This window comes from Dipodomys spectabilis, unplaced genomic scaffold, assembly GCF_019054845.1.
Source record: "Dipodomys spectabilis isolate Male_0828 unplaced genomic scaffold, ASM1905484v1 ptg000017l, whole genome shotgun sequence".
NCBI lineage: Eukaryota > Metazoa > Chordata > Mammalia > Rodentia > Heteromyidae > Dipodomys > Dipodomys spectabilis.
Genome location: NW_024870694.1, coordinates 18,461,103 through 18,485,608, shown reverse-complemented (window position 1 = coordinate 18,485,608; position 24,506 = coordinate 18,461,103). Strand labels below are relative to the sequence as shown.

General features: G+C 40.5%; 1 protein-coding gene across 5 annotated transcripts in view; it reads left to right on the top strand.

The window, feature by feature from the left end:
* Window positions 1–24,506, top strand: part of St6gal1 (ST6 beta-galactoside alpha-2,6-sialyltransferase 1) — a 129,520-nt gene that overhangs the window by 93,195 nt on the left and 11,819 nt on the right. For all 5 annotated transcript variants that reach the window (XM_042668599.1, XM_042668583.1, XM_042668579.1 and 2 more), the window contains 3 exons: window positions 5,339–5,474; window positions 9,819–10,465; window positions 17,465–17,562. In XM_042668599.1, the coding sequence (XP_042524533.1) occupies window positions 9,859–10,465; window positions 17,465–17,562 (705 nt within the window). In that variant the 5' untranslated portion in view covers window positions 5,339–5,474; window positions 9,819–9,858. The remainder of the gene's footprint in view (window positions 1–5,338; window positions 5,475–9,818; window positions 10,466–17,464; window positions 17,563–24,506) is intronic.

The window sequence follows — 24,506 nt, the reverse complement described above, 5'->3', positions numbered from 1 at the left end:
ATCTTCTATTCTATTCCATTCATCTTTGGGTCTGTTTTTGTGCCAGTACCATGCTGTCTTTGTTATTATGGCTCTATAGTAGAGGTTGAAGTTCGGCATCAAGATCCCTCCCATGTTGTCTTTTTTTCCTAGAATTGTTTTGGCTATTCTAGGTCAGCCAGTTTTCATTGCATAGCACAGGTGTGGAGTAAAACACAGTTAACTTAATGGTGATTGGATTTTCGCCTCCTGGATTTAATTGAAATGGGACAAGGGAGACATGTTAATGATTGATCACAGAATTTCAGTTGGGTATAAAGGGAAGGGAAGACTTGAGGGAAGGGAGGGACAGCCAGGGAAAACTGTTGGAGTTGAGACACTAATCGGAGTAAGTTCCAAAGACAGGAGCGGTGACTGGAGAGGGGTGTCTGAAATCGAGATGATGGAAAATGATTATATTTTGGAAATAAAATTAGAGCGATGGCCCTGCACATGAATGACTAAGACCACAATCAGTAGAGCTCTGAGGCTAAGGCACATAGAATATCCTGTAAGTGAAGATGGGTATCATTAAAGGCCATGACGAAACAGTGATGGGTGGGAGAAAATTACAGCGAGTAAGGGGCTAACATAGTCAAAGAATGAAGAGGATATCTAGGTGATGGGGAAGATAATTACAGTAAGAGTGGAGCGCAGGGTTGCTGCAAAAATGAACAGATCCACATAGGGTTCTTAACACTGAGCCTGAGTGTGGCGTGTGTAGTGTGTTATTAGCTTTCAATCTGAATCTATGTGGTTTCAGGCAGCAGAGCTTAAACCATTGGGTTTACTTTTACAGAAAAGATGATCTTCTTACAATTTAAGTTCTTTCTAAGAGGCACAGCTGCTTGCCCTGCTATGGATGATCGAGGAAGGTGATAATTTCCCTGACATTCAGTGTATCCAAAAGATCAAGGGAATATCCCCTTGGTTGAGCCATAAAGGGGATTCTAGCCACTGTAATGGATAGGTGCAAGGGATTTAGCAACTGAAGTGAGGAGGGAGAAGGACATTGCTTCGTTCTTTCATTAAAAAAAATAACTGAGCATTTCCTAGCTATGAGTCAGAACTTGGCTAGATGCAGGGGACCAGCAAGGTCTCAGTAGAGTTGAGACAGATCTGTAATCAGATAAATGTCCAATAGGAAGGCGGGGGGCTAGAACAGGCACTGGGAAATCACATTGATCTCAGTGGGATCAAGGAAGGCTTGAGGGTCGAGGGTCCCTTGAACTGGTGGTGGAGGCTAAGTGGCTGTGGTTCATGTGAACACAGCCAATGTAGAAGGAACTTTACCCTCTTGCTACAAAGGCATAAAAGAGCCTGGGATATTTGGGGGTATCCCTGGAATTACTTAAATCCTCAGTTTCCCTATTTGTAATAGGGGGGTAAATTGTGGTATCTGGAGAAGGAGATGAGGAGAAGTCAATGACCTGCTATGTGTAAATTGGCATAGACGCTGTTGAAATCCTTTCCCGTATATTATCTTGCTTCATTTTGTAAATAGTCCTATGAATAGGATCTATTATCCTCGTTTTACAGTAAATTAAATGAGTCCTGGGGGTGTGTGTTGGGGCGGGGGGAGCAGGGCATTGAATAACCAAGGTCAAGGTCAGGATTGGTACAAAGCACAGTATGACTCTGCCCAGATCAGTCTGTTTCTAAAGCTTATACTCCTCTGAAAAAAAAAAAAATTATTACCCTACATTAGTTATGCAAGGTAGGTTTCATTGTGACATTTCCATACATGTATAAATGTATCCCAATCAACCTCACAGCCTCTATCACTCTCCTTATTCTCTTCTGCTCTTGATCCCTAAGCTATGGTCAGTGCTTGGCATGAAGTAAATGGTTGTTGTTATTGTCCTGATTGCTTGTTTGTCACCCAGAGTTGAGGGTTCTGTCATCACTTCTGCAGCTGGCTGAAGATCACCAGGAGCAGTGACTATTTTTGGAAGGCCCTCATCACCAATGACAGATAGAGACCAACACTTGCACCTCATTTGCTTCAGCTGGTTCATTTTTGGAAATCAAGAGTGGGAGTGATTTTTAGTTTCTTAGATGGCAAGACTTTGTAAGCAGATGCTGTTGACGTGAAAGAGGAAAGAGCTAGGATACAAGAACTCTTCTGATATCAGTGAGTGAAACTTAAAAATCTCATGGCCCATCAACTCATGGGTTAGAGATGGTAGCAAATCAACATCCATAAGCAAGAGGTGTCATCCCAAGGTCAGATAACTGTCATTAGTGTTCTTGAAGGGACCTAGCAAAGACTTTACCATTAACTATACTGAAAGAACTATGGACCTATAGTCAACAGATTGTATAGACTATACAACTATGATAGAACTGCTTAAGTCAAGAAATACTTATGGAATGCCTACAATGCGTCCAACATTCACCTAGTGTCTAGAGGTAGTGGGCATAAAAATGAAGAGGGCTGACTCATGGGATTCCTCTTTTCAGTAGAAGGAGACAGACAGCAATCAATTAATAATATAAATGTATATATTACAATGTATACTGAAGCCACAAAGGAAACTTGTGCCATTGAAAGAGAGACAGCTATGTCCCAATGCCAGTTTTTCCCTACATTGAATAAACAGAGCCGGTTTTTGTTGTTGTTGTTGTTGGGCTTAGTGTTCTTACTTGGCTGTTTTGCTCAAAGCAGGTGCACTACCACTTGAGTCCCACTTCCTGTTCCAGCTTTTTGCTGGTTAATTGAAGATTAAAATCTCATGGACTTTTGTGCCTAAGCTGACTTTTAACTGTGATCTTTAGATCTCATCCTCCTGAGTAGCTAAAATTAGAGGCCTAAGCTACTAGCACCCAGCCAAGATGAAAGATTCTTATCTTACCAGGTCAATAGTTTTACTATCTTGATCATGTACATATTCCCAATAGGTCATATATAATGTATAGTCACATCTGTGTGCTCAGATAGAACTTTCAAATTTGCTTTTTCATTATTACATATATGTGTGTGTGTGTATACATACATACATATATATATACATATATTTGATGCCAATACTGGGACTTCAACTCAGAGCCCGGGTGCTGCCCTTTAGCATTTTTGCTCAAGGCTAGCATTCTCCACTTCTGGTTTTGGTGGGTAATTGAAGATAAGAGTCTCATGGACTTTCCTGCTTGGGCTGACTTCAAACCATGATCCTTAGATCTCAGCCTCATGTGTAGCTAGCATTATAGGCATGAGCCACCAGTGCCTGGTTTTATTAATATATTTTAAGTATTTTTCTTCACCATTGCTATATAAATATACACAAGCATTTGTATTGTCTCAGGTGAATGTAACATAGTTTATTACTAGAACTTTAGTTCCAGATTTTCACTATTACAAATAGATTTAAAATGAAAACCTTTGTTGTTTGCATATTGCTTTATAGAACTCACATTCTTCACTCATTAATCATCTATCAATCCTTACCACAACTATGAAAGGAAGGGAATTATTTTATGTGTGAGGAAACTGAAATACGTAATCTTCTTTTTTCTATTATTTATTTTTCAGTCTTATTTCCTAAAAGTGTAGTGGCTTGGTTGACAATTATGAGCTCTTAGTTCTACAGCTTGAATACTTCTTGAAAGTTTAAACTAACTTATACCTCTTTTTCAAATGTATCCCAATTTCATTATAATCTGTCTAGTAAGGCATCATTTTGAAGACCGATGACTGATGCAAATTCTATAAACCTTCAGCATAATGTTGGCCCTTTTGGGTTTCTTTCTAAATTAACCTTAATGTTATATATTTGCAAACTGTAGTTTTGAATTTGTGATTTATCTATTCATGTTGATTGTTTCTTTACTTGGGGGAAACTTTTATAACATGAACCCTTTTATACTTCATTTCCTTTTTTAAAAATCACATGGTATTTTTCATTTCATAGATGTTAGAATTTATTTATAGTTGAATCTGTTAAACATTCTCTTCTCTGGAGTTTGAACTCAAGGGTCTGTACTTGCTTTAGACAACTGCTATACTACCTGAGCAACTTGGCTATCCTTTTGTGGAATAGTTATTTTCAACATGGAGTCTCGTTTTGGGCCCAGGTTGTCTAGGATTTTGATTTTCCTATTTGTGCTTCCTTCCATTGCTGGGATGACAAATGTGCCCAACCATTGGTTGAGAAGGAGCTTTAAGATCTTTTTGTCTGGACTACCTCAAACTACAGTCCCCAATTTCTGCTCTTAAGTAGCTGGGATTACAGGCTTGAGCTGTCACGTCCAGCTCTTTTGTCATTGTTTTTCCATCACACAAAAAAATAGAGCTGATAAACAGATATATTTTCAGCTTTTAAAAATTTTACACACAGCTGGGAGCCGGTGGCTCACGTCTGTAATCCTAGCTACTTAGGAGGCTGAGATCTGAGGATCGCGGTTCAAAGCCAGCCCGGGCAGGAAAGTCCGTGAAACTCTTATCTCCAATAGCCACTCAGAAAACCGGAAGTGGCACTATAGCTCAAGTGGTAAAGCGCTCACCTTGAGCTGAAGAGTTGAGGGACAGCACCCAGGCTCAGAGTTCAAGCCCCACGACTGACCAAAAAAAAATTTTTTTTACACACACATATCCCATTTTTTGGGCTATACTAGGATTAGACACAATGCTTTTCATAGGCCAGACAGATACTCTACCACTGAACTCAGCCTTTTACTTACTTTTATGCTTTTTAAAAATCATTGTGGTGATTTTACTGTATTACAAATGTTTTTCACATTTCTAGTGATTTTCTTATTTTTTTCTTATTTACCTTTACTCTCTGCCTACCTCAGTAAGTGACACATGCACATTTTGGAATATACATGAAATTACAAAAATTTAAATATCTATTTTTTTCACTTTCCTGGATGATTTTTTTCTAATACTTTTGCCTTTATGTATTTTTTAATGTATTTAATTCTGAATCTGGAGATTACAGCTTTGTAAGCTTTATGTTTCAGTTATGTGATTGAACTTTCACATGATATAAATATCCTATGAAAAATAAATCATTAGAAAAATCTATCTGGAGTCCATTTTGGTGATGAACTTTTTTTTTTAAACTATCCCTAAGCAGCAATTTATCTAGAAAGATAAATCTTTCTAGGATGTTCTTATTTTGTATTCTGATCCAACATTGGTCTATTTCTGCTATCATATCCAAACCATTTGCAACTGTCCTAAGTTTTTCTTTTTCTTTTTTTTCTGAGCTCTCAGAGATCCTGGTTTATGTAGTAACCTAGATAACACAAGTGTTCATTTGTGTTGTTAATGTTTAATCTGTTTAGCCATGCTCACCTCCCCTTTTGTGTATATTTACAGATGCTTTTTGATCATCCTGAGAAAAATGAGCCTTGGCCTCCAGACCAAGCAAAACCAATATCCCTCCCATGGAGAATAGTGCTAGTTCCTGAGGACCTAGAAGATTTACAGCCCTAAAGAGATTAGCTAGAAGCAGGTAAGAAAAACCTGGGGATGGACAAGCCAAGAAATCCATTCCTGAATGAACAATAGTACGGCAGATTACGCTGGCAAGGAACCTCAAGCTACAATGTCCGACCATAGCTTTGCTTGTTTTTCTTTTCTCTTTTCTTTCTTAGTCTTGTAACTGCTGATTCAAAGAGGAGCAGAGTGGGAGGGTAGGTACCTCGCTCATTTCTGTAAGCTTTAACTATAATATTTGAATTATGTAATTCACTGTGCCCTTTTTTTTTTGAGCACCTACTATGTGCCAAGTGCTGCATTTGACACTGAGCAAGTCAGGATGAGCAGATCAGGGCAGAATTCCTTACTTTGAGCTTTTCTTTCTGCTGGTTCAGGGTCAAGAAGTATCTTTGGTAATAGTGGGAGTTGGTAGGTAGAAGCCTATTCTACCATTTGAGCCCCACTTCCACTGGTGGTTTTTGGGTGGTTAATTGGGGAGAGGACTCTTAAATTTAGCTGTCCCAGTTGGCTTTGAACATGATTTTCAAATCTCAGTTTTCTGAGTACCTAGGATTACAGATTTGAGCTGCTAGCATCCAGCTTAGTTCAGCAATTTTTTTCTTCTTTAAGTAATTGTACACAGGAGTTTCAGTTCATTGTCCGTTTATGAGTACATTGCTTCTTGATCAGCATCATCAGTGGTTTATTGGGCAGTGCTCTGTTCCAGATACTGTGCTAGGTCCTGTTATTCAGAAACGATGCCAGAAGTTCTCCTCTAGCAGAAGAGTCAGCACACAAAGCAAGCTTTAGAGAGCAATACAAGCAGCTGGGAGCCGGACTAGCACAGGCTGACATGGGGGTGAGCTCCCATGGTAGATAAGGACAGAGAATGCACCAGTTTAGAAGGTAGCTTCAGAGACAGTCGATTGCCATCGGAATATTCAAAACTGATATGGTGAATTTTTCCAAAGACTCTGTGGAGAGAAGTTGCTTACGCTCTTCTGTTGGTTGGGCTCTTAAGATAAAGTTTCTCCTGTCCCTGTCTTATTAGGATCACTTAAGAAGTGAGAAAGGGTCCTGAAGTACTAAGTGTCTATGACCAGAGACTCCACCTAGCCTGTGGTTTTGGAACCTCATAGAGGGTTCAGCTGAAGGCCCACTTGAGCCCTGATGTCAAGTTTCAGATGAGTGCTGTGGGGCCATGACTGAAACGTGAGATGTAACAGGACTGTAGTTGGGCCTGTTTGTATGTGTGGGAACTGCTCCCTCCTGAGAATGCAGGAAAAGCTAATATGAGCCTCCACTGAACCTCGGGTCCCAAGGGGGTGAATCAAGCCCCTCCCTTCCATTTCCTTTCACTGATAGGCGTAAAAGGCAAGTTAGAAACCCACCATTTCAGAATCACCCATACTACTTTTTAAATTGCTTGTATTTCTAAAACCTCATTTGGCTCAGCTATAAATGGAGCTCATAAAAATCTCGCCTGCTTATCTATCAGTGTTATTCTGGCTTTTATAAACTTTGCTAATGGAAAAGGGTTCCTGAGTGGTTCAGGGTGCCCACCAGTGCCCATCAGTCTACTGTACATGCTCGAAGTGCTTTTTCTGTAATTGATCAACTGAGCTGCCTTTCTAGGCTTCCTGACTTCTGAGTCCTGATGGTTGGCACTGACTTTTCATTGTCCCAGTGCTAGCTTTCTGTTTTCCAATGGCAAGACTGTGAACTTTCAGAGTTAGATATACCTGGGTTTGTAATCCTGGTTATGGCATCATTGATGAGCTACTGGCATTACAGAAGCCTGTCCTGATAAGACCTGACCTCTTCATTTTTAACACAGAATTGTGATTATCTACTTCATAGTGCAACAGTAAAAATAAATCAATGATAAATTGGAGTAAAGTGCAGTAAGATCTTAAATTCTATTTCTTCTCTAATTGTTCTTGAGATACTTACATGATCGTGTGGTTAGTTATGTTGCATGTTTTTGACAATGCAACAAGCCCTTTATCTGTTGTTCAAAAATAATGTCTTCTAGCTGTATACTGGTGGCTGATACTTATCATCCTAGCTATTCAGGAGGCTGAGAACTGAAGATCACAATTTGAAGTCTGCCCAGGCAGGTGAATTTGTGAGACAATTAACCAGCAAAAAGCTGAAACAGGAGGAGTGACTCAAGTGGTAGAGTGACAGTGTGAGCAAAAAAAAAACTAAGTGGAAGTTGAGACTCAGAGTTCAAGCTCCAATATTGGCATGTACACACACACACACACACACACACACACACACACACACACGACACCAGACACAAAACAACTAACAACAACAAACAGAAGAAGAAATATTGTCTTCTGTGTACAGAGGATGTCCAAAGCTTTTGTTCCCTATCGCCCACTACTGGTTCCTAAGATCTGGAATAGTAGAAAATACTGCTCTAGTTGGTAATGCCAGTGGGTACCAAGAGAGATCCAGTTGTTATTCAATTAAAGATTCTCAGATAAAGAGGCTCCCTCTCAGGCTGGTAAGTCACAACCAGTGGTCTACTCTGCCATCTTTCACTGACCGATGTCACCCACATATGCCCCTCTTGCCAAAGGGCTGCTCTACGGAGTCTCTTTAAAATTCCTCCCCTTACTTTGTTTTTAGCTCATTCCAAGTCAGTTAACATATCCTCTGTGTGGTCTTCCCAGCACTCTATGAATGGAATAGGCAGAAGTTATCATCCTATAGAAATTTAGAGGCAGAGATATTCACTTGCCCAAGGGTCACCAAGCATGGGGGACACAAACCCAGTTTTCATACCCAATGGAAAATGTCTACCACCTTATCCCTAATAGCCACGGCTTCACGGGAAAGTACTTCAGACTCCTAGTAGGTTAGAAAAATTCCAGGGGCAATTGATTTTACTCTTTGGTAAGCAAACCCAGCGACTGAGGAAAGAATTTAATGATTTCCAAAAGATAAAGACATAATGTTTGAGTTCAAAGGGCTTCCATTTTCCATTAATTACCCGGTGAATTCTGAGGGAACAAAGTAGATACATACCCAGATATAAAGTGGGATTATTTAGCTCTATTTGTTTAGTAAAGAGAACTTTCCAGAACTTTCAATAGTTCTGTGTGTGGTATAGTAAAAAGGACTTGACTGGGGATTCAAGCGCATTTGGATTTGAACCTCAGGGCAAGTATTTCCTGAGCTCTGTGATCCTGAGCACTTTCCTTAATTCCTTAAAGCCTCAGGTTGCAAATCTGTAAAAATGGAGATCTAGCACCATCATCATAGTGATTTTCAGACTCCTCTGAACAGCCTAGGAGATGCTTTTTAAGTTACTCTATGAGATGCATGTGCTTCTCTGGAGTTATGTATGACACTGACCCTGATTTTGGTGAAATTAAATGAAAGAACATCTCATGGGTTTAATAAGTGTGTATTTTCATTTCTTCAATTGGCCACATGTCTGCTGTCCAGATACCTGCCCAAGATTTCCCATCCTTTGTTATGAGGTGAGCAAGCTCTTTGTCTGAAGAGTGGTTTGGTTGTGGTGCATGACACAAAACTGAGTGTTACATTGTGAAGCTATTCTTGGCACAATTCTAACATCACAGTCCATAGAGAGGCACATTACAAATCTATAACTTCTGACTGTTGTAAATGGTTTAAGATTTTAAAGAATCTGGGTTTTGTGATATAGTATAGTTGGCCGGCTGATCCCTTTTGTTTTATATTATTAGAAGTATGCATGCCTTTATTTAACACAGTCCAACACTCTATGAATGCATTGATATATAAAATATTTCCTGACCTCAACACTTCTTGCAGGACCTAGACCAAGGCAACTAGAAACTCAGAGTACAAAAAGTAATGGGAGAAAAGCAGGGGCCAGTGTCTCACACCTGTAAGCATACCAAGATACTCAGGAAGCTGAGATCTGAGGACGACAGTTCAAAGAGAGCCTGGGCAGTGAAGTCTGTGAGACTCTTATCTCTAACTACCAAAAACCCAAAGTAGAGCTTTGGCTCAAGTGGTAGAGTGCCAGTCTTGAGCAAACAAAAAGCACAGGAACACCTCTTAGGCCTTGAGTTCAAGCACCAACAAACAAACAAATAATAAAAATAAATAAAGAGAAAGACATAAAGTGTTCAGAGCTGAGGAGGGAAGAAGGAGTGCCTGGGGGAATATGATCTATGTTCAAAGCCACACGATGGCTGAGGTTTTGTTTTTTCAGGATGTGCTCAACAGTTGGTGGAAGGTAGATCAGGGCCCAGATTTAAGTCTGCTTGCTCTCAATCTCCTGCTTAAGCCTATCTACCCTATGGCTTGCCACTTTTGGATGTCCTTTCCATCACTTTTTTTGTCTTGTCTGTTTTTGTTTTTTTTGTAGGCTTGTTTTCCTGCTCAGATTCTGGAATACATCTTTCATTATGATCCACACCAACTTGAAGAAAAAATTTAGTTATTGTGTCCTGGCCTTTCTTCTGTTTGCAGTCATTTGTGTGTGGAAGGAAAGGAAGAAAGGGGGTTATTATGATTCCCTTAAGTTGCAAGCCAAGGAATTACAGGTGTTGAGGAACTTTGAGAAACTGGCCATGGGGTCTAGTCCCCAGTCTGTCTCCTCAAGTGGCACTCAGGACCCCCACAAGGGAAGCCAGGCCTTCAGCAGTGCAAGAGTCCCAGCCAAGGCCAAACCACAGGCCTCCTACCAGGTGTGGAACAAAGACAGCTCATCCAAAAACCTTATCCCCAGGCTGCAAAAGATCTGGAAGAACTACCTGACTATGAACAAGTACAAGGTGTCCTACAAGGGGCCAGGGCCAGGTGTCAAGTTCAGTGCAGAGGCCCTGCGCTGCCATCTTCGGGACCATGTGAACGTATCCATGGTAGAGTCTACAGATTTTCCCTTCAATACTTCTGAATGGGAGGGTTTCCTGCCCAAGGAGAACATTCGGACCAAGGCTGGGCCATGGAGCAGGTGTGCTGTTGTTTCATCAGCAGGATCCTTGAAGTCTTCCCAGCTGGGCCGAGAGATAGGTATGTGAAGACTGGGTGTCTTGAACGATCTTGGAGAAGAGATCCCAAAGGTGGCTCAGTGAGTCGGAGGAGCCGGACCAAGGCAGTGTATTCAAGTCTCTTAACAGTGAGAAGTGTCATGAGCAGAGTTGTGAGGATGGGGATCCAGGCCCCAGGATCTTCATCACTACAATGGCTTTATTTGATCTGTTTCATATATTGGTGTTCTGCAGTATTTAATTTGAAAAAGACAGTTCAGCCACTACCCAAGAGTAGAAACACTGCAGCTGATCTTTGAAAGTATTTGAAGCATAGCTCTATACCTTACTTTTAGGCTCTAAAATTCTGTTGTCTTACCTAAAACATATCAACTCTTCGGATTTCAATAACATGGGTAGTTTGCAGATCTCTCTCCCTCTCTCCCTCTCTCCTTCTCCCTCTCTCCCTCTTTCCCTCTCTCCCCCCTCTCTCTCTTCCCCCCTCTCTCTCTCCCTTCCTGTGCCAGTCCCTGGGCTTGAACTCAGGGCCTTGGCACCATTTCTGAGCTTTTATGCTCAATGCTAATGCTCTACTACTTGAGCCACAGCTTCACTTTCAGCGTTTTGCTGAAAGTCCCATGCACTTTCCTACCATGGCTGGCTTCAAACCACAATCCTCAGATCTCAGCCTCCTGGATAGCTAGGATTACAGGCATGAACCCAGTGCTCTTTAAGAAATAATTAGAGCAGGTTTATTTTTTAATTTGGGGACTATGGACCAACTTTAGGGGGTTTTGATCCCTAAAATTGCACCCAGAAGTTCCCGTGGGTTGGTGTGTATAATGTACCTGGAAACTTGTCTGTGGATTTTGCCAGTGAGAAAATCCATAGGTTACAGTTGATTTTCAGAGGGATCTATGAATACTGCACCCCTCCCCATAGTTTAAGTCATTGGTCAAAATATATCAGCTTGTCTTTCTTAGAATCCTTTAGCGGCTAATGAATGCTTATCGATATTGGCAAGCCTACATAGCAGAGAGCTACTGATTTGTCTAAGGCCCTTTACTTCTCTTATTTTGAGAGAAAATATTTTTTGTCATTGTGAAAGGAATCAAGCTATAAAGAAACCAAAGGAAGCTTTGCTTTTCTGTCAGGCTGGAGGTACTGGAGCAGGTGAGGTCATATGTCTCCTTTTTTATTTCTTTCCTATGACTGCCAGGAAAAATGGTCTGGATCCAAGCACAGGCTTGAAGAAGAAATGTAAGACCCAAATTGGATTTTCTAGCACAGAAAGAAGTGGTGAGATCACACTTTGTCCCTCCCCAATAGGCACCACTTACTAATGAAGGCTGCCAAATGTCTGGCCCCAACCTAATTTGACTTTTGCTTTTTTGTTTCTTTTGGTCTTTGTTTTTGAGAAACTAAATGTTACTGGTTTCTGTTCATCTATAATATAACCAGGTTTTTGGTCTCTCCCATTTGTTTAGTTGTTTTGGTACAAAATGAGATCGTCTTTAGGAGATTCCAAGTATTAAATAAACCTTTTTATTCAAGTCATCATTGTCTGTGGTGCAGAAATTGTTTAAGTTTGAGAAAAAGTTGTATCTCTTTGAGAATTGGCACTATAGCTTTGTTTTTCATGTACTTCTTAAAAGCAAAGGCAGGATAATACTGAGTTCAAGTCCAGTCTGGCTACAGGTGGAGATTCTATCTCAAAAACAACAAGAAAAAATCAAACAAAAATCCAAACTAGTTTGAGTGACTTAAATAAACATTAATTAAAATACCTTTTCCTTTCTTTTACATTTGGATTTTTAAAAATCATTTTTATGTAATGTTTAAAATCATTTTATGTAATGTTTAAAAGGAACTCTTATTTTTAAGCCAGTATTGGGCTTGAACTCAGATCCTGGGCACTATCTTTTTGCTTTTTTGCATGTCTAGTGCTTTACCATTTGAGCTCCAGTTCCACATTTGGCTTTTTGGTGGTTAAGTGAAGATACAAGTGGCACAGACTTTCCTGCCAGGGCTGTCTTTGAACCAGGATCCTCAGATCTCAGCCTCCTGAGTAGCTAGGATTACAAGTATGAACCACTGGCACTTGTCTAAAAAACTCTTATAATTCAACAATAATAAGACAAAGAATCTCATTTTAAGATAGACAAATGAGTTGAGTGAACATTTTTCCAAAAAACTAAAACAAATGGTCATATAGAAAAGATGTTCAGCCTTAGGCATTACGGAAATGCAAATCAAAATCACAGGGAAATGACTTTTCAAAAGTATCTTTTTGTTTTTGTTTTTGTTTTTTTTGGGTGGTGCTGGGGTTTGAACTCAGAGACTTGGACTTGCAAGGCAAGTGCTCTTCTACTTGAGCTATATCCACAGCCCCCAAAAGTATCTTTTTCTATAGACCACAGTTACAACTTCAAATGAATACTGTATAAGGACTTTGGTCCAAGATGTAATAAAAATTACATTTCAGTCTTCAAATCTAGGGTGTACTACTCTGGGCATTTCACCTAACAAATATTTAAGGCATCAATCCATTTATTCTTTGTATTCATTCATGAGTTAATCAAAATACAAAATTGTGACTTAGGAAAAGAGCCAGATATATAATGTTCAGAATTTGTTGAGTCTGTTCCCAACTATTGGATGTGTTAGATGACTTCAAATTGTTTAGTCTTACAAATAATATCTCTAAAAAGTTTTCTGTACAGAGAATTCAAGAGACTGTTACTGCTTCCCAATGACAAAATAGCCTCATGGTTAGGGTTAGAATATCCAAATAACTTTTATGTTCATTTCCCCACCCACAGCAAGGTTATTCACTAGAGAGATTGTATAATGTCCTTTGCTTCCAACAGTGCCATAAATCAGCCCATGGTAGACTCCATAATTTTTCATTCAGTCTTATAGCTTATTTATGCATGGAAACTGAAATATCTTAGATTTGTTTGACATGAGATTGCCAACAAATAACATTTAAAAATACTATCACCAATAGAAGTAACGTTTGTGTGCCGCTGTGTACCAAACTTAGCTGTTCTTTTAACCACTACAACAGTCTTATAAAGTGGCTAAGATAATCACCCCCATTTTGCTCATGACCTAATTATGGAGAGTCAGTAGATTTTCACATCTGGTTGAGAGCACACTAGAGCTTGAAAGCATTCCTTTGACTCCAAGGAGTCTGTGCTTAGCCCCTTTGCTCTTATGATTTGTAGCTTCATATTAAAATTTGGTTGAAGTTGGGTGCCAGTGGCTCATGCTTGTAATCCTAGCTACCCAGGAGGCTAAGGTCTGAGGATCTCAGCTCAAAACCAGCCCAGGCAGGGAAGACATTTAGTTAATCACCAAAAAGCCAGAAGTAGAGGTATGGCTTAAATGGCAAAGCTCCAGCCTTGATTGAAACGGGTTAGGGATAGTGCTCAGGCACTGAGTTCAAGCCCCAGTACTGGCACCCACAAAAAATTTTGGTTGGACTAATTCTTTGTTGCTTTTCAGAGCGAGGCAAAGGTAATAAGCAAAGGCCAAACAGGGAAAAGAGCAGAACGTGTTTGAGCATTACAAATGATCCTCATTGTCTTCTGCCACATCCCTGCCCTTGTGATCTTTACACTGGCTGTGCCCTGTGGTTGGAATGTACTGCTCTGGGCCCTTTCTGTGCCTAGCTATCGTTTGAGTCTCAGCTCCAAAGCCTTTTTTAAATCATCACACCATCAAGAGGAGAGTTCTTCATTGTCTCTGTCACATGACCTGGTTTTTGTGTGTCATGGTGTTAAACGCAATCTGTAAGTATTTTTTAATTGTTATTAAAGGTGATGTACAAAGGGGTTACAGTGACATAAGTCAGTTAAAGAGTACATTTCCTTTTTATTTTTAAAAAATTGTTATTATAAAGGTGATGTACAGAGGGGTTACAGTGACATAAGCCAGGTAATTAATGCATTTCCTTTTGTACAATGTTAACTCTTACCTTGCTCTCTCATAGTTACTTTTATACATAAGTTAAAATATTACTTGTTGCCTCTCCATGATCTAGAATATGAGCTCTCTGAGGCCAAAGACTTTGTCTTTCTTGCTTACACACCAATGTGTCAAATACCTAGAGCTCTCTCCTTGGCAGAGAGCAGGTATTAATTAATATTTGCTGAATGAACAAAATGATTGATTCTCCTCTCCTGTGTGGATGTGTCACAGTAATGGGGTTAGAACTCAGGGCCTCCAACTGTCACTCCATTTTTTGCTAATGGCTGGTGTTCTACCACTGGACCCATGCCTCTAGTTTGACTTTTTGCTGGTTAATACTATATAAGAATCTTATATTTGTCTGCCCATGCTGGTCTGAACTGCAACCTCCAGATCTCACCCTCCTGAGTAGCTAGGATTATGGCATAAACCACCGGTACCTGGGCTTATCCAAGTCTTTTTGTGCCAAATGTTCTCCATTTACTCCTCCAAACCTACCTGCTACTCCCCCACCCTTTTCCATCTGGCCCTGTTCCCTGAATTTGGACCATTTCAGTAGGTATTCCTTGCCTTCTGGCTTCTACTTGGCACTGGCCAATAGAAGCTGAGAAGGAGGAAAATGGCACCCAACTTCAACCAAATTTTAATATGAAGCTACAAATCATAAGAGCAGAGGGGCTAAGCACAGACTCCTTTGAGTCAAAGGAATGCTTTCAAGCTCTAGTGTGCTCTCAACCAGATGTGAAAATCTATTGACTCTCCATAATTAGGTCATGAGCAAAATGGGGGTGATTATCTTAGCCACTGTATAAGACTGTTGTAGTGGTTAAAAGAACAGCTAACTTCAGTACATTTTTCTGGGAATCTCCCTGCAGGTAGCCTTAGTAGCTTTCCCTTGACTGAAAAGCTCAGGCCCTGTAAGGCATTCTTCCATCAGTCTCTGTGCTCGGTTCTCTCATTTTTCCTGTGGGATTGAAGGGATAGAGGATGAGGTTCAGGTATGGATTCTGTTTGCCCCTGTCTTGCTGGCTGGACAGTAGCAATAGCTGTGTTTCTCTTCAGCTCCTGATATTTGCCCTTTTCAACTCAGGGTCTCTGCTCCTCATGCAGGGCACACTTGGGGCCAGTTGTGGCTTCTCATAGCAGCCAGTCCTGGTGTTAGCTATGCTGTGCTGTTTCCATAAACTCTGCTTTATAAAGAGCCCTTTTATGAAATGATTACTTCCTTTCTATGGGTTCTCACCCATAATGAATTCATCTGTAAAGTTGACTGAGCACAGTGTCTAATGGATCTTCATTTCTCCTGTGTGTTCAATTGATCACTGTTGAAACCACTGGCTGATTCTCACAAAGCTAGTTGCTGTTTTGAGTTGTGTAACGATGTACTTTTTGTCCTATTTGCACTTCAGTGTGCCTGCCCTGGAAGCTGATAAGATTTGGACTATGTAACTCTTAAACCATTTCAGTGATAGTCCATTTCAGTGATTTGTCATCAGATTGAGGAGAGGACTTTGCAGTGGCTGTAATGAGATGCCAGAGGTTATAGTTTAATACCTATGTTGGAATGGAGATAAAGAAGGGGTTTTTCATGCCTTCATTCTATAGGCATCTCCTTTCCAGGTCATTATGTATTGAACCCAATGTCTTTTGTCCTGCATGATATCCCAAACAAGCCCTCACATAGGGAGGATGGTTAGATTGGCCTCCAACCTGGTACAGATTTTGCTGGTGAACCTAAACTGTTTGATGAAGAAAGGCTGGGATAAGCTTGTGTAGGGTTACAGAGGCACTGGGTTAGGTTGGTTCCTAAAAGCCATCACTTCCCTCCCCCATCAGAATGGCAAATGCTCAATGCAGAACCTTTGCTAACTCTTCCAAACACTGCTTAAAGAGGAATTACAAGGAGATATGTTCTAGGAAGTAATTAGGTGTTTTTGAGATGGTGTATTTGATCCTGATTGAATTTAATACCTCATCATGTGTCTGGCAAAGTGCTTTAATAAAAACGGCAAAAGTCATGGAGTTTAGTTAAGTATTATGGATTCCTGTGTCATTTTTGCCACATCAGATTTTTTTTTTTTTTTGGTCTGATCATGGGGCCTGAACTCTGGGCCTGGGCGCTGTCCCTCAGCTCTTCAGCTCAAGGCTAGCGCTCTACCACTTGAGCCACAGTTCCACTTCTAGCCTTTTCTGCTTATGTGGTGCTGAGGAATCGAACCCAGGACCTCATGCATGCAAGGCAAGCGCTCTACCACTGAGCCACCTTCCCAGCCCGCCACATCAGATTTTTGTGTTCCTTAGCTGGGCCTCAGGTTCCTAAATGGAACACTTAGGCGTTATCCTGGATGATGGTGAGTCCCATCTGTGGCTTGAGTGGTATGTATTTTTCAAAGTGCCTCAGGTACTTTGCACTTCTGGCACAGATGGAGTTCCTTCATTTCTCTGACATGAATAGACATGATCTTGAGGTGACACCTAAAGAGTTTTGATATCTGGAGCAGTGATTCCACTGAACTGGCACACTGGTAGCCAGTACTGGAGCGTTAACTCAGAATACTGGCTGCTGAGCCAGTACTGGGACCAGTACTGCATGCTGTCCTGTAACTCTTTCACTCAAGGCTAGCACTCTGCCATAACAGCTCCACTTCTGCCTTTTTGGTGGTTAATTGGAGATAAGAGTCTCACAGACCTTCCTTCCTGGGCTGGCTTTGAACCTAATCTTCAGATTTCAGCCTCCCGTGTAGCTAGGATTAGGCATATAAGCATCTGGTATGGCTCACTTTTTGCTGTGTTGATGTATTGAATGGGTTTCATGAATGCATAATATAAATTCCTGTTCCTTTATAGTAGCTGGCAGACAGTGATCATTTCTGTCTGTGAACTTTTCCCGAGTAACACACAAATATTATAATTCCTTGCTTTCTATGTGTCATAATGGAATGAAGTCTGTAATAATGGCTGTCACACCCCCCTCCCCTTCCTCCCACCTTTTCTTCCTTCTGTCCTTCTCTCTTCCTGCACACTGCTAGCACTCATCACCTCTGTTCTATTTCCTTGTGGTTTATAGATGATCACGATGCAGTTCTGAGGTTTAATGGGGCACCCACAGCCAACTTCCAACAAGATGTGGGCACGAAAACAACCATTCGCCTGATGAACTCCCAGGTAAAATGTCTTCTGTGCAGATATGGAATTGACAGGAGGACCAAAAATGTGAGCTCCAACAATGTATCTACTAGGAACATAGAAAAGCTACTAGCTTGTTAAGTCTTTTGATTTTCCTGCAATCTTGATTCATCATTGGAAAAGGATATTATGATTCCATGACCCAATCTTATCATGTACTCATTAAGAACCCTATAATATTAGTCTGTATTGATGGAGTCCATAGGCACAGGAAAGCAGAGTCCTGCCATCCATTCAGTTGTGAGGTCATACCTGGAAGTTTCATGAAGGAGAAAAGCAGAGGACATCCAGGGAGGAGGGACAACTACTGTGGGAAATAAACAAGAAGGTACATGTGGGAGTATACTGTGTGGGTTGTAAACCAACATACAAGGGTCATAAGACACCATCACCCATTATTTGCCAGGGGTTCATACCTGAAATCCTAGGTACTAATAAGGCTACTGAGGATTTTAAAGATAGCTTTGGCAGAAAAGTCTGTGAGAATCTTATCTCCAATTAACCACCTAAGAGCTAGAAATGGAGCTTGACTCAAGTGGTAGAGCACCAGCCTTCAGTAGAATAGCTAAAGGACAGCAGCCAGGCCCTGAGTTCAAGCCCTAGAATCAGCACTCTCTCTCTCTCTGTCTCTCTCTCTCTCACACATACATACACACACACACAAACAAAATTAGTTTTCAGAAGTATTTTTAAGTAGCACATGCTAGTTTCTTTGTCAACAGAAACTTGATAAATATTTTTGTTTTGCTTTTTTGTGGTAATGTAGGTTGAACTCAAGGTGCATTACTTGCTAGGCAAACACTCTAGCACTTAAACCATGTCATGTTTTAAGGTAGCTTGTTTTTAAGGTAGGGTCTCATTCTAACTTTGACTAATTTAGTTTTGAACTACATTCTTCCCATTACTGCCATTTGAGTAACTGGGACCATGGGTATGGGTGACTACACCCAGCTTGGTTTTGAAATAAAGTTTTACTACTTTTGACTAGGCTAGCCTTGAACTTCTGTTCTCTTGTTTCTAACTTTCAAGTAACCAGAATTGTGCCTTACCATGCCAGGCTAGAGACTTGAAAAATACTTTTTCTTGCCAGAAAATTGTTAGCAGATTTGATTAGTGAAAAAAAGCCCGGACTATATGCATATCGAAAGTTGTATGATATCTGGGCAAGGTGGACCCCAGTAGCCCATTACTCTGAAGGCTGGGTCAAGTGGGTTGCTAGAACCCATAAGTTCCAGGCTACCCTAGACAATTGGTAAGACCCTATCTCAGCTGGACACCGTGGCTCACACCTGTAATCCTAGCTACTCAGGAGGGTTAAATCCTCAGATTTCAGTTTGAAGCCAGCACAGAGAAATTCAAGAGATTTTTTTTTAAATCTCCAATTAACCAGCAAAATGCCAGAAGTGGAAATGTAACTCAAGTGGTAGAGGCCACAAGGTATACAAAGAAACATTGTAGTATGGCCTGTTCACAGGAAAAAAATAAGTAAATCAATAGAAACTGCCTCTGAAAAAGAGCTGATGACACATCTATTAGATCACACTAAAACAACTTTCCTAAAATGCTCAAAAAACTAAAGGAAGGCATAGAGAAAGTCAAGAAAATGATATGAACAAAGTGGAAATATCAATAAAGAAGCCCCAAAACCTAAAAAGAAAGCAGAAAGGACAAGGGGAATCCAAAGGCAGATTTGATCGTGCAGAAGAGAAAATCTGAATTAGAGGTAGGATTATGGAAATCATAAAGTCTGAAGCAAAGTAAACAGAGCCTAAGGGCTCAGTGGAGCATCATGTCTCAGAGCAAATGAGATACAAAAGGACAGAGAGAATATTTTAAAAAATAATGACCAAGAATTTTCCAAATTTAAGGAAAGACACAAGCTCAACAAAATAAAACAAAGCAAAAGATCACACTAAAGTGTGTTATAATTTTAAAAAAACCCACAACAGTGAATTTTGAAAACATTAAGAGAAAAGGGACTCATTATCTATGAGGTATCCTGAATAACATTCCTAGTATGTTTATCATCAGAAATTTGGTGTGCCAGAAGGGAAAGAGCTAGTATTATCCAAAGTTCTCAGATATAAACTGTAACTTTCAACCATTGTATCTGCAAATCTGTTTTTCATAGATGAGAGAGAAATCAAGACATCTTATATAAATGAAATTGAAACAGCTCATTAATACTAGTTCTCCTTGCTTGGCATTCACAAGGAATTCATTAAGAAATGCAAAAGTACATCCATCAGATTGAAATGAAAGTCTAAGCAGTAACTCAAAACCATAGAAAGAAATAGAAATTATAGCAGGAATAGAAGTAATAGCGGTTATAGAAGTTAAGGTAACAATAATATATTACTCACTCTTTGCTTTCTAGGTGATTTAAGACACTACAATAGCACATTTTAATTTATTTTTGCTTTGTTTTTCTCCAGAGCAGGGGATGGAACCTGTGTGAACACAGTACTCTACAACTAACACTTTTAGTGGGATTACTTGTGTGTTTATATATGCATGCACTTTATGTGCTATATGAATAGGTCTACGTGGGCTATGAAAATAGTCAACATGAAAGAGGTTTTAGTTAGGGGAGTTTCTAGCAAAGGTTTGAAATTGTCACTGAGGAAGAGTCGGGGGAGTGAGTAAGGCTGAGGAGTGAAGGGTTCCCAGGCCATACTGGGCCACAACGAGGTCGAAGAACATGAATGGAGAGAGAATGGCAGTTCTCTCCTGAGCTGGGCCTGTGTTTGTTCAGCTCCCCTCACTCACCTGGTACAGGACAGAACTGTGGGTCTCTGGGCTCTGCTTGAGTCTTAGAAAATGAGAAGGTCCTTTCCTTATTCTATTTCTATTTCTACTCATTTCTCTTTCTATTCGAAAGGAAGTTTCAATTTTATTTCTATTCATGCCACTGTACCAGATGTTGCTATGAGACCATATGGGCGAATGGTCTGGTTAAATATGGGTCTGTAAATAAATCCAATTTTGACTAAGCACAGGAAGGTTTCTGCAAAACAATGAAGCACCTGCAGTGCTCAGGGTAGCGTGAAAGAAGAGACAGCAGAACAGTTGCTTCCTTAGAGAAAAACCTGCCACCTATGCACAGCAACCTGGTGTGTTACCAGAACATTCCCAGACTCTTGGGGGTCCTGAACTCTCCTTATCCTGAAGTAGCAGTGCATGTCACTTATTAAATACTGTGTAAGGATGGCTCTGAAAGGCTTGATCATCATGTTACCTGAGGACATTTGGGCTCAAAATGCATTGCTCTGAAGAGCCTGGAACAGAAGCAACACAGGGGAATTGGATATAGGTCTGTTTGTCAACCAAACTTGAAGTCTCCAAAGTTGTATATTCTCCCTTTCTCTCTCTCTCTCTCTCTCTCTCTCTCTCTCTCTCTCTCTCTCTCTCTCTCTCTGTGTCTGTCTCTCCTTCCCTCCCTCTCTTCCTTCAAGGCTTAAACTTAGGGCTTCATTACTTGATTTATTTGGTTGGTGTGATACTACTTGAGCCACTTCTCTAGCTTGGCTTTTGCTAGTCTTTTTTCCTGGGCTAGCTTCAAACCTTGATCCTCCTGAATAGCTAGGATTAAAGGCACTTAATGCTCTCCCTCCTTTTCTTCCAAACCTTCATTCTCTTTCAGGCTAGGAGTTGAACCCAAGAATGCCAAAGAAGTGCTATACCACTGAGCTACAATGCCAGCACCCAAAGCTTTCTCCAAGTTTCAGTTTTCCTTCTCAAGATTCATACAGACAGTTGTCTGGATAGATGCTAGCAAAGGCCAGGTGTAGTGGGATGGGTTTCCATCAATGACAGACCTGAAAACACCTAGAGTGAGTTGGCTGATTCTAATGGAATCCCTCAAATATAATATTTTAGCATCACGACTTTAGAACTGAAGTGTAATATCATGGATATTATGAATTCTAGAAGGACTTGGTTTTGACCAGTCATCACCTTCTGCCCCTGATATTTTTCCTAGTGAAAAAAGTGAATTGATACTGGACTCAGCTTGCCTTCTTACTTCAAAGCTCTAGGATGTAGGTGGCTTTTAGTGTGTCAGAGCTGTCCTCTGCCCTTCCCAGACCCAGAAGACATGTCCAGACCAACTCTCTTCAGTTGGGCCCATGTGGTCCACCCATCTGGTATGTCGCCAGCCGCCCTAGATTCCATTCAGTCAAGCAAATCAGCCCCCACTAAATTCCTGCCCAACATGAGGAAGAGCAAGAGAATGTAATTTCCTCCCCTCTAGGACTTTAGTTAAGCCAGCAAAAACATAATGCAAAGCAGGCTACATTCCAACAATGTGGGGCAGGTACTCATGATCTTTAAGGCTGGGGGACAGGGAAGCAGCAGTTTTTGCTCTGAGTTCTTTCTCTGAGGATACTGCTAAATCCTAGAGGAGTATAATCAAAGCCTGTGGTTTTGAAACCAGCTCTGTGCTCCAGCTCTGTGATTCTGTGCTCCATTTCACCTTCACCACCACCCATAAGCAGTACTTACGTTAGATGCTCACCCAGCTTTGAAATGTTTATATTTCAAGGTGATCTACTAGAATGTGTTATGTTTATATTCATGAGGATGTAGGTTTGTGATTTTTTTTAATTCTTGTAATGTCTTTATTTGCTATATTGTATTATGGGGTGAGTTACTTCCTCTACTCTAATTTTCTCTCTCTTTGTTAACACTATCTTTTAGTAGTTGTACAGAGAGGTTTGTTCAAAATGTTGATTTATGAGTATAATACGTCTCTATCAATGTCACCATTGTTCGCCCTCAGGTCTCTCAACCCTACCTATTCCCTCAAGTTCCCCCTAATTTTCTTGAGGTGTCTGTGTACAATTAGTACATTTACTGTCTTAAATGTTCAACAGAATTCACCACTAAATCCATCTGTTTTCTTTGTGACAAGATTTTTAGTTATAAATTCCACGTCTTTAATAGGCATAGAACTGTGATCATGGTAACTCTTCTTGACTGGGCTCTGGTAGTTGACATCTTTCAAGGCATTTCCATTTCTTCTAAGTTATTTATTGTCCAAAGTTGTTCCTAACTCATTGTCCTGTTAACCTCAGTAGAATCTGTCGTGATGTCACTTACTTTTTTTTTTTTTTTAAATTTAATTTAATTTTATTTGTGAACATACTGTACAGAGGAGTTACAGTTACATGGGCAGGATAATGCGTACATTTCTTACCAAGCATTGCAGCCTCCTCCTTTGTTTACCCTTCACATCCCTTCCCAGCCTCCCCCCTCCCCCCCGATCCCAATCCTACTCCTTCCCCCCCCCCCCCCCCCCCCCCCCCCGCACCAACGTTGTAAAGCTCGTTTTGGACATGACAACTTGTACTTCTCATTGTTGCAACAGGTCCACCTGTATCCTTAAACAACTGGTTTTTCCCCATCTCCTCCACAAGTTATACTGACATCAAATATAGTGAAAGCAGGGGTTATACTGTGGGGGAGGGACATACAAAGCAACAAAGAGATAATCTTATAAATGTGTTAGAAACACATGCATGAAAGAAAAAAACATTAAAATACACATCTAAGGGTTCATTTTCCTGACATCACATTATCTGACCTCTTCTGCTTGACTCATACATATACTAGATATTACAAATAAGGGAAACCATGGGACCTATGTTTCTTTGGGCCTGGCTTACTTCACTTAATATAATTTTTTCCAAGTTTTTCCATTTCCTAACAAATGGGGCAATGTCATTCTTTCTGATGGAGGCATAGAATTCCATTGTGTATATATACCACATTTTCTTGATCCATTCATCTACTGAGGGGCATCTGGGTTGGTTCCATATCTTAGCTATGGTAAATAATGCTGCAATAAACATAGTTGTGCTGGTAGCTTTAGTGTGGTCTTGTTTGTAAACATTAGGGTAAATGCCCAAAAGTGGGATTGCTGGGTCATAGGGGAGCTCTATGTGAAGTCTTTTGAGGAACCTCCATACTGCTTTCCAAAGTGGTTGAACAAGTTTACATTCCCACCAACAATGAAGTAAGGTTCCTTTCTGTCCACATCCCCTCCAGCATCTGTTGTTGTTAGAGTTCTTGATTTTTGCCATTCTAACTGGAGTGAGGTGATATCTCAATGTTGTTTTGATTTGCATTTCTTTTATGGCTAGGGATGTTGAACATTTCTTCATGTGTCTATTGGCCATCCTTCTTTCTTCTTCAGAGAAGTTTCTCTTTAGGTCTTTCGCCCACTTATTTATTGGGCAGTTGTTTCTTTGAGGATTTGTTGTTGGGGGGTTTAATTTTTTGAGTTCCAAGTATATTTTAGATATGAGACCCTTGTCCGTTGTATGGCTAGTAAAGATCTTCTCCCAATCCGTGGGCTTTCTATTGATCTTGCTAGCTATGTCATTTGCCCTGCAGAAGCTCTGCAACTTTATGCAATCCCATTTGTCCAACCTTTCTTTGATTTGTTGTGTTTCCGGGTCTCTATTCAGAAAATGTCGGCCTGAGCCAAGGAGACCTAGGGTTTCTCCTATGTCACTTACTTTTATATTATTTGAATAGTATTGGAAATTATGGAACTTAAAAAGAGTTTGGAGATCAGTTAGCCATTGTTTATGCCAAAAGTTTTTTTGCTGATCATATGTTGTATGCCAGACTTTGAAAAGTGATGGATGCAACAGCCAACAGCAATAAGATAAAAACAGAAGTGCTCCCTGCACTGTATAGTTCCCAGTCCTAGGTGATTATTGTTTTTTTTAACTGGTCCTGGGGTTTGACCTCAGGGCCTGGACACTGTGCCTGAAACTCTTTGTGCTCAAGGCTAGCGCTCTACTACTTGAGCCACAAGGCCACTTCTGGCTTTTTCTGAGTGGTTTATTAGAGATAAGAGTCTTATGGACTTTTCTGCCCCGGCTGGCTTTGAGTTTTGATCCTCAAATCTCAGC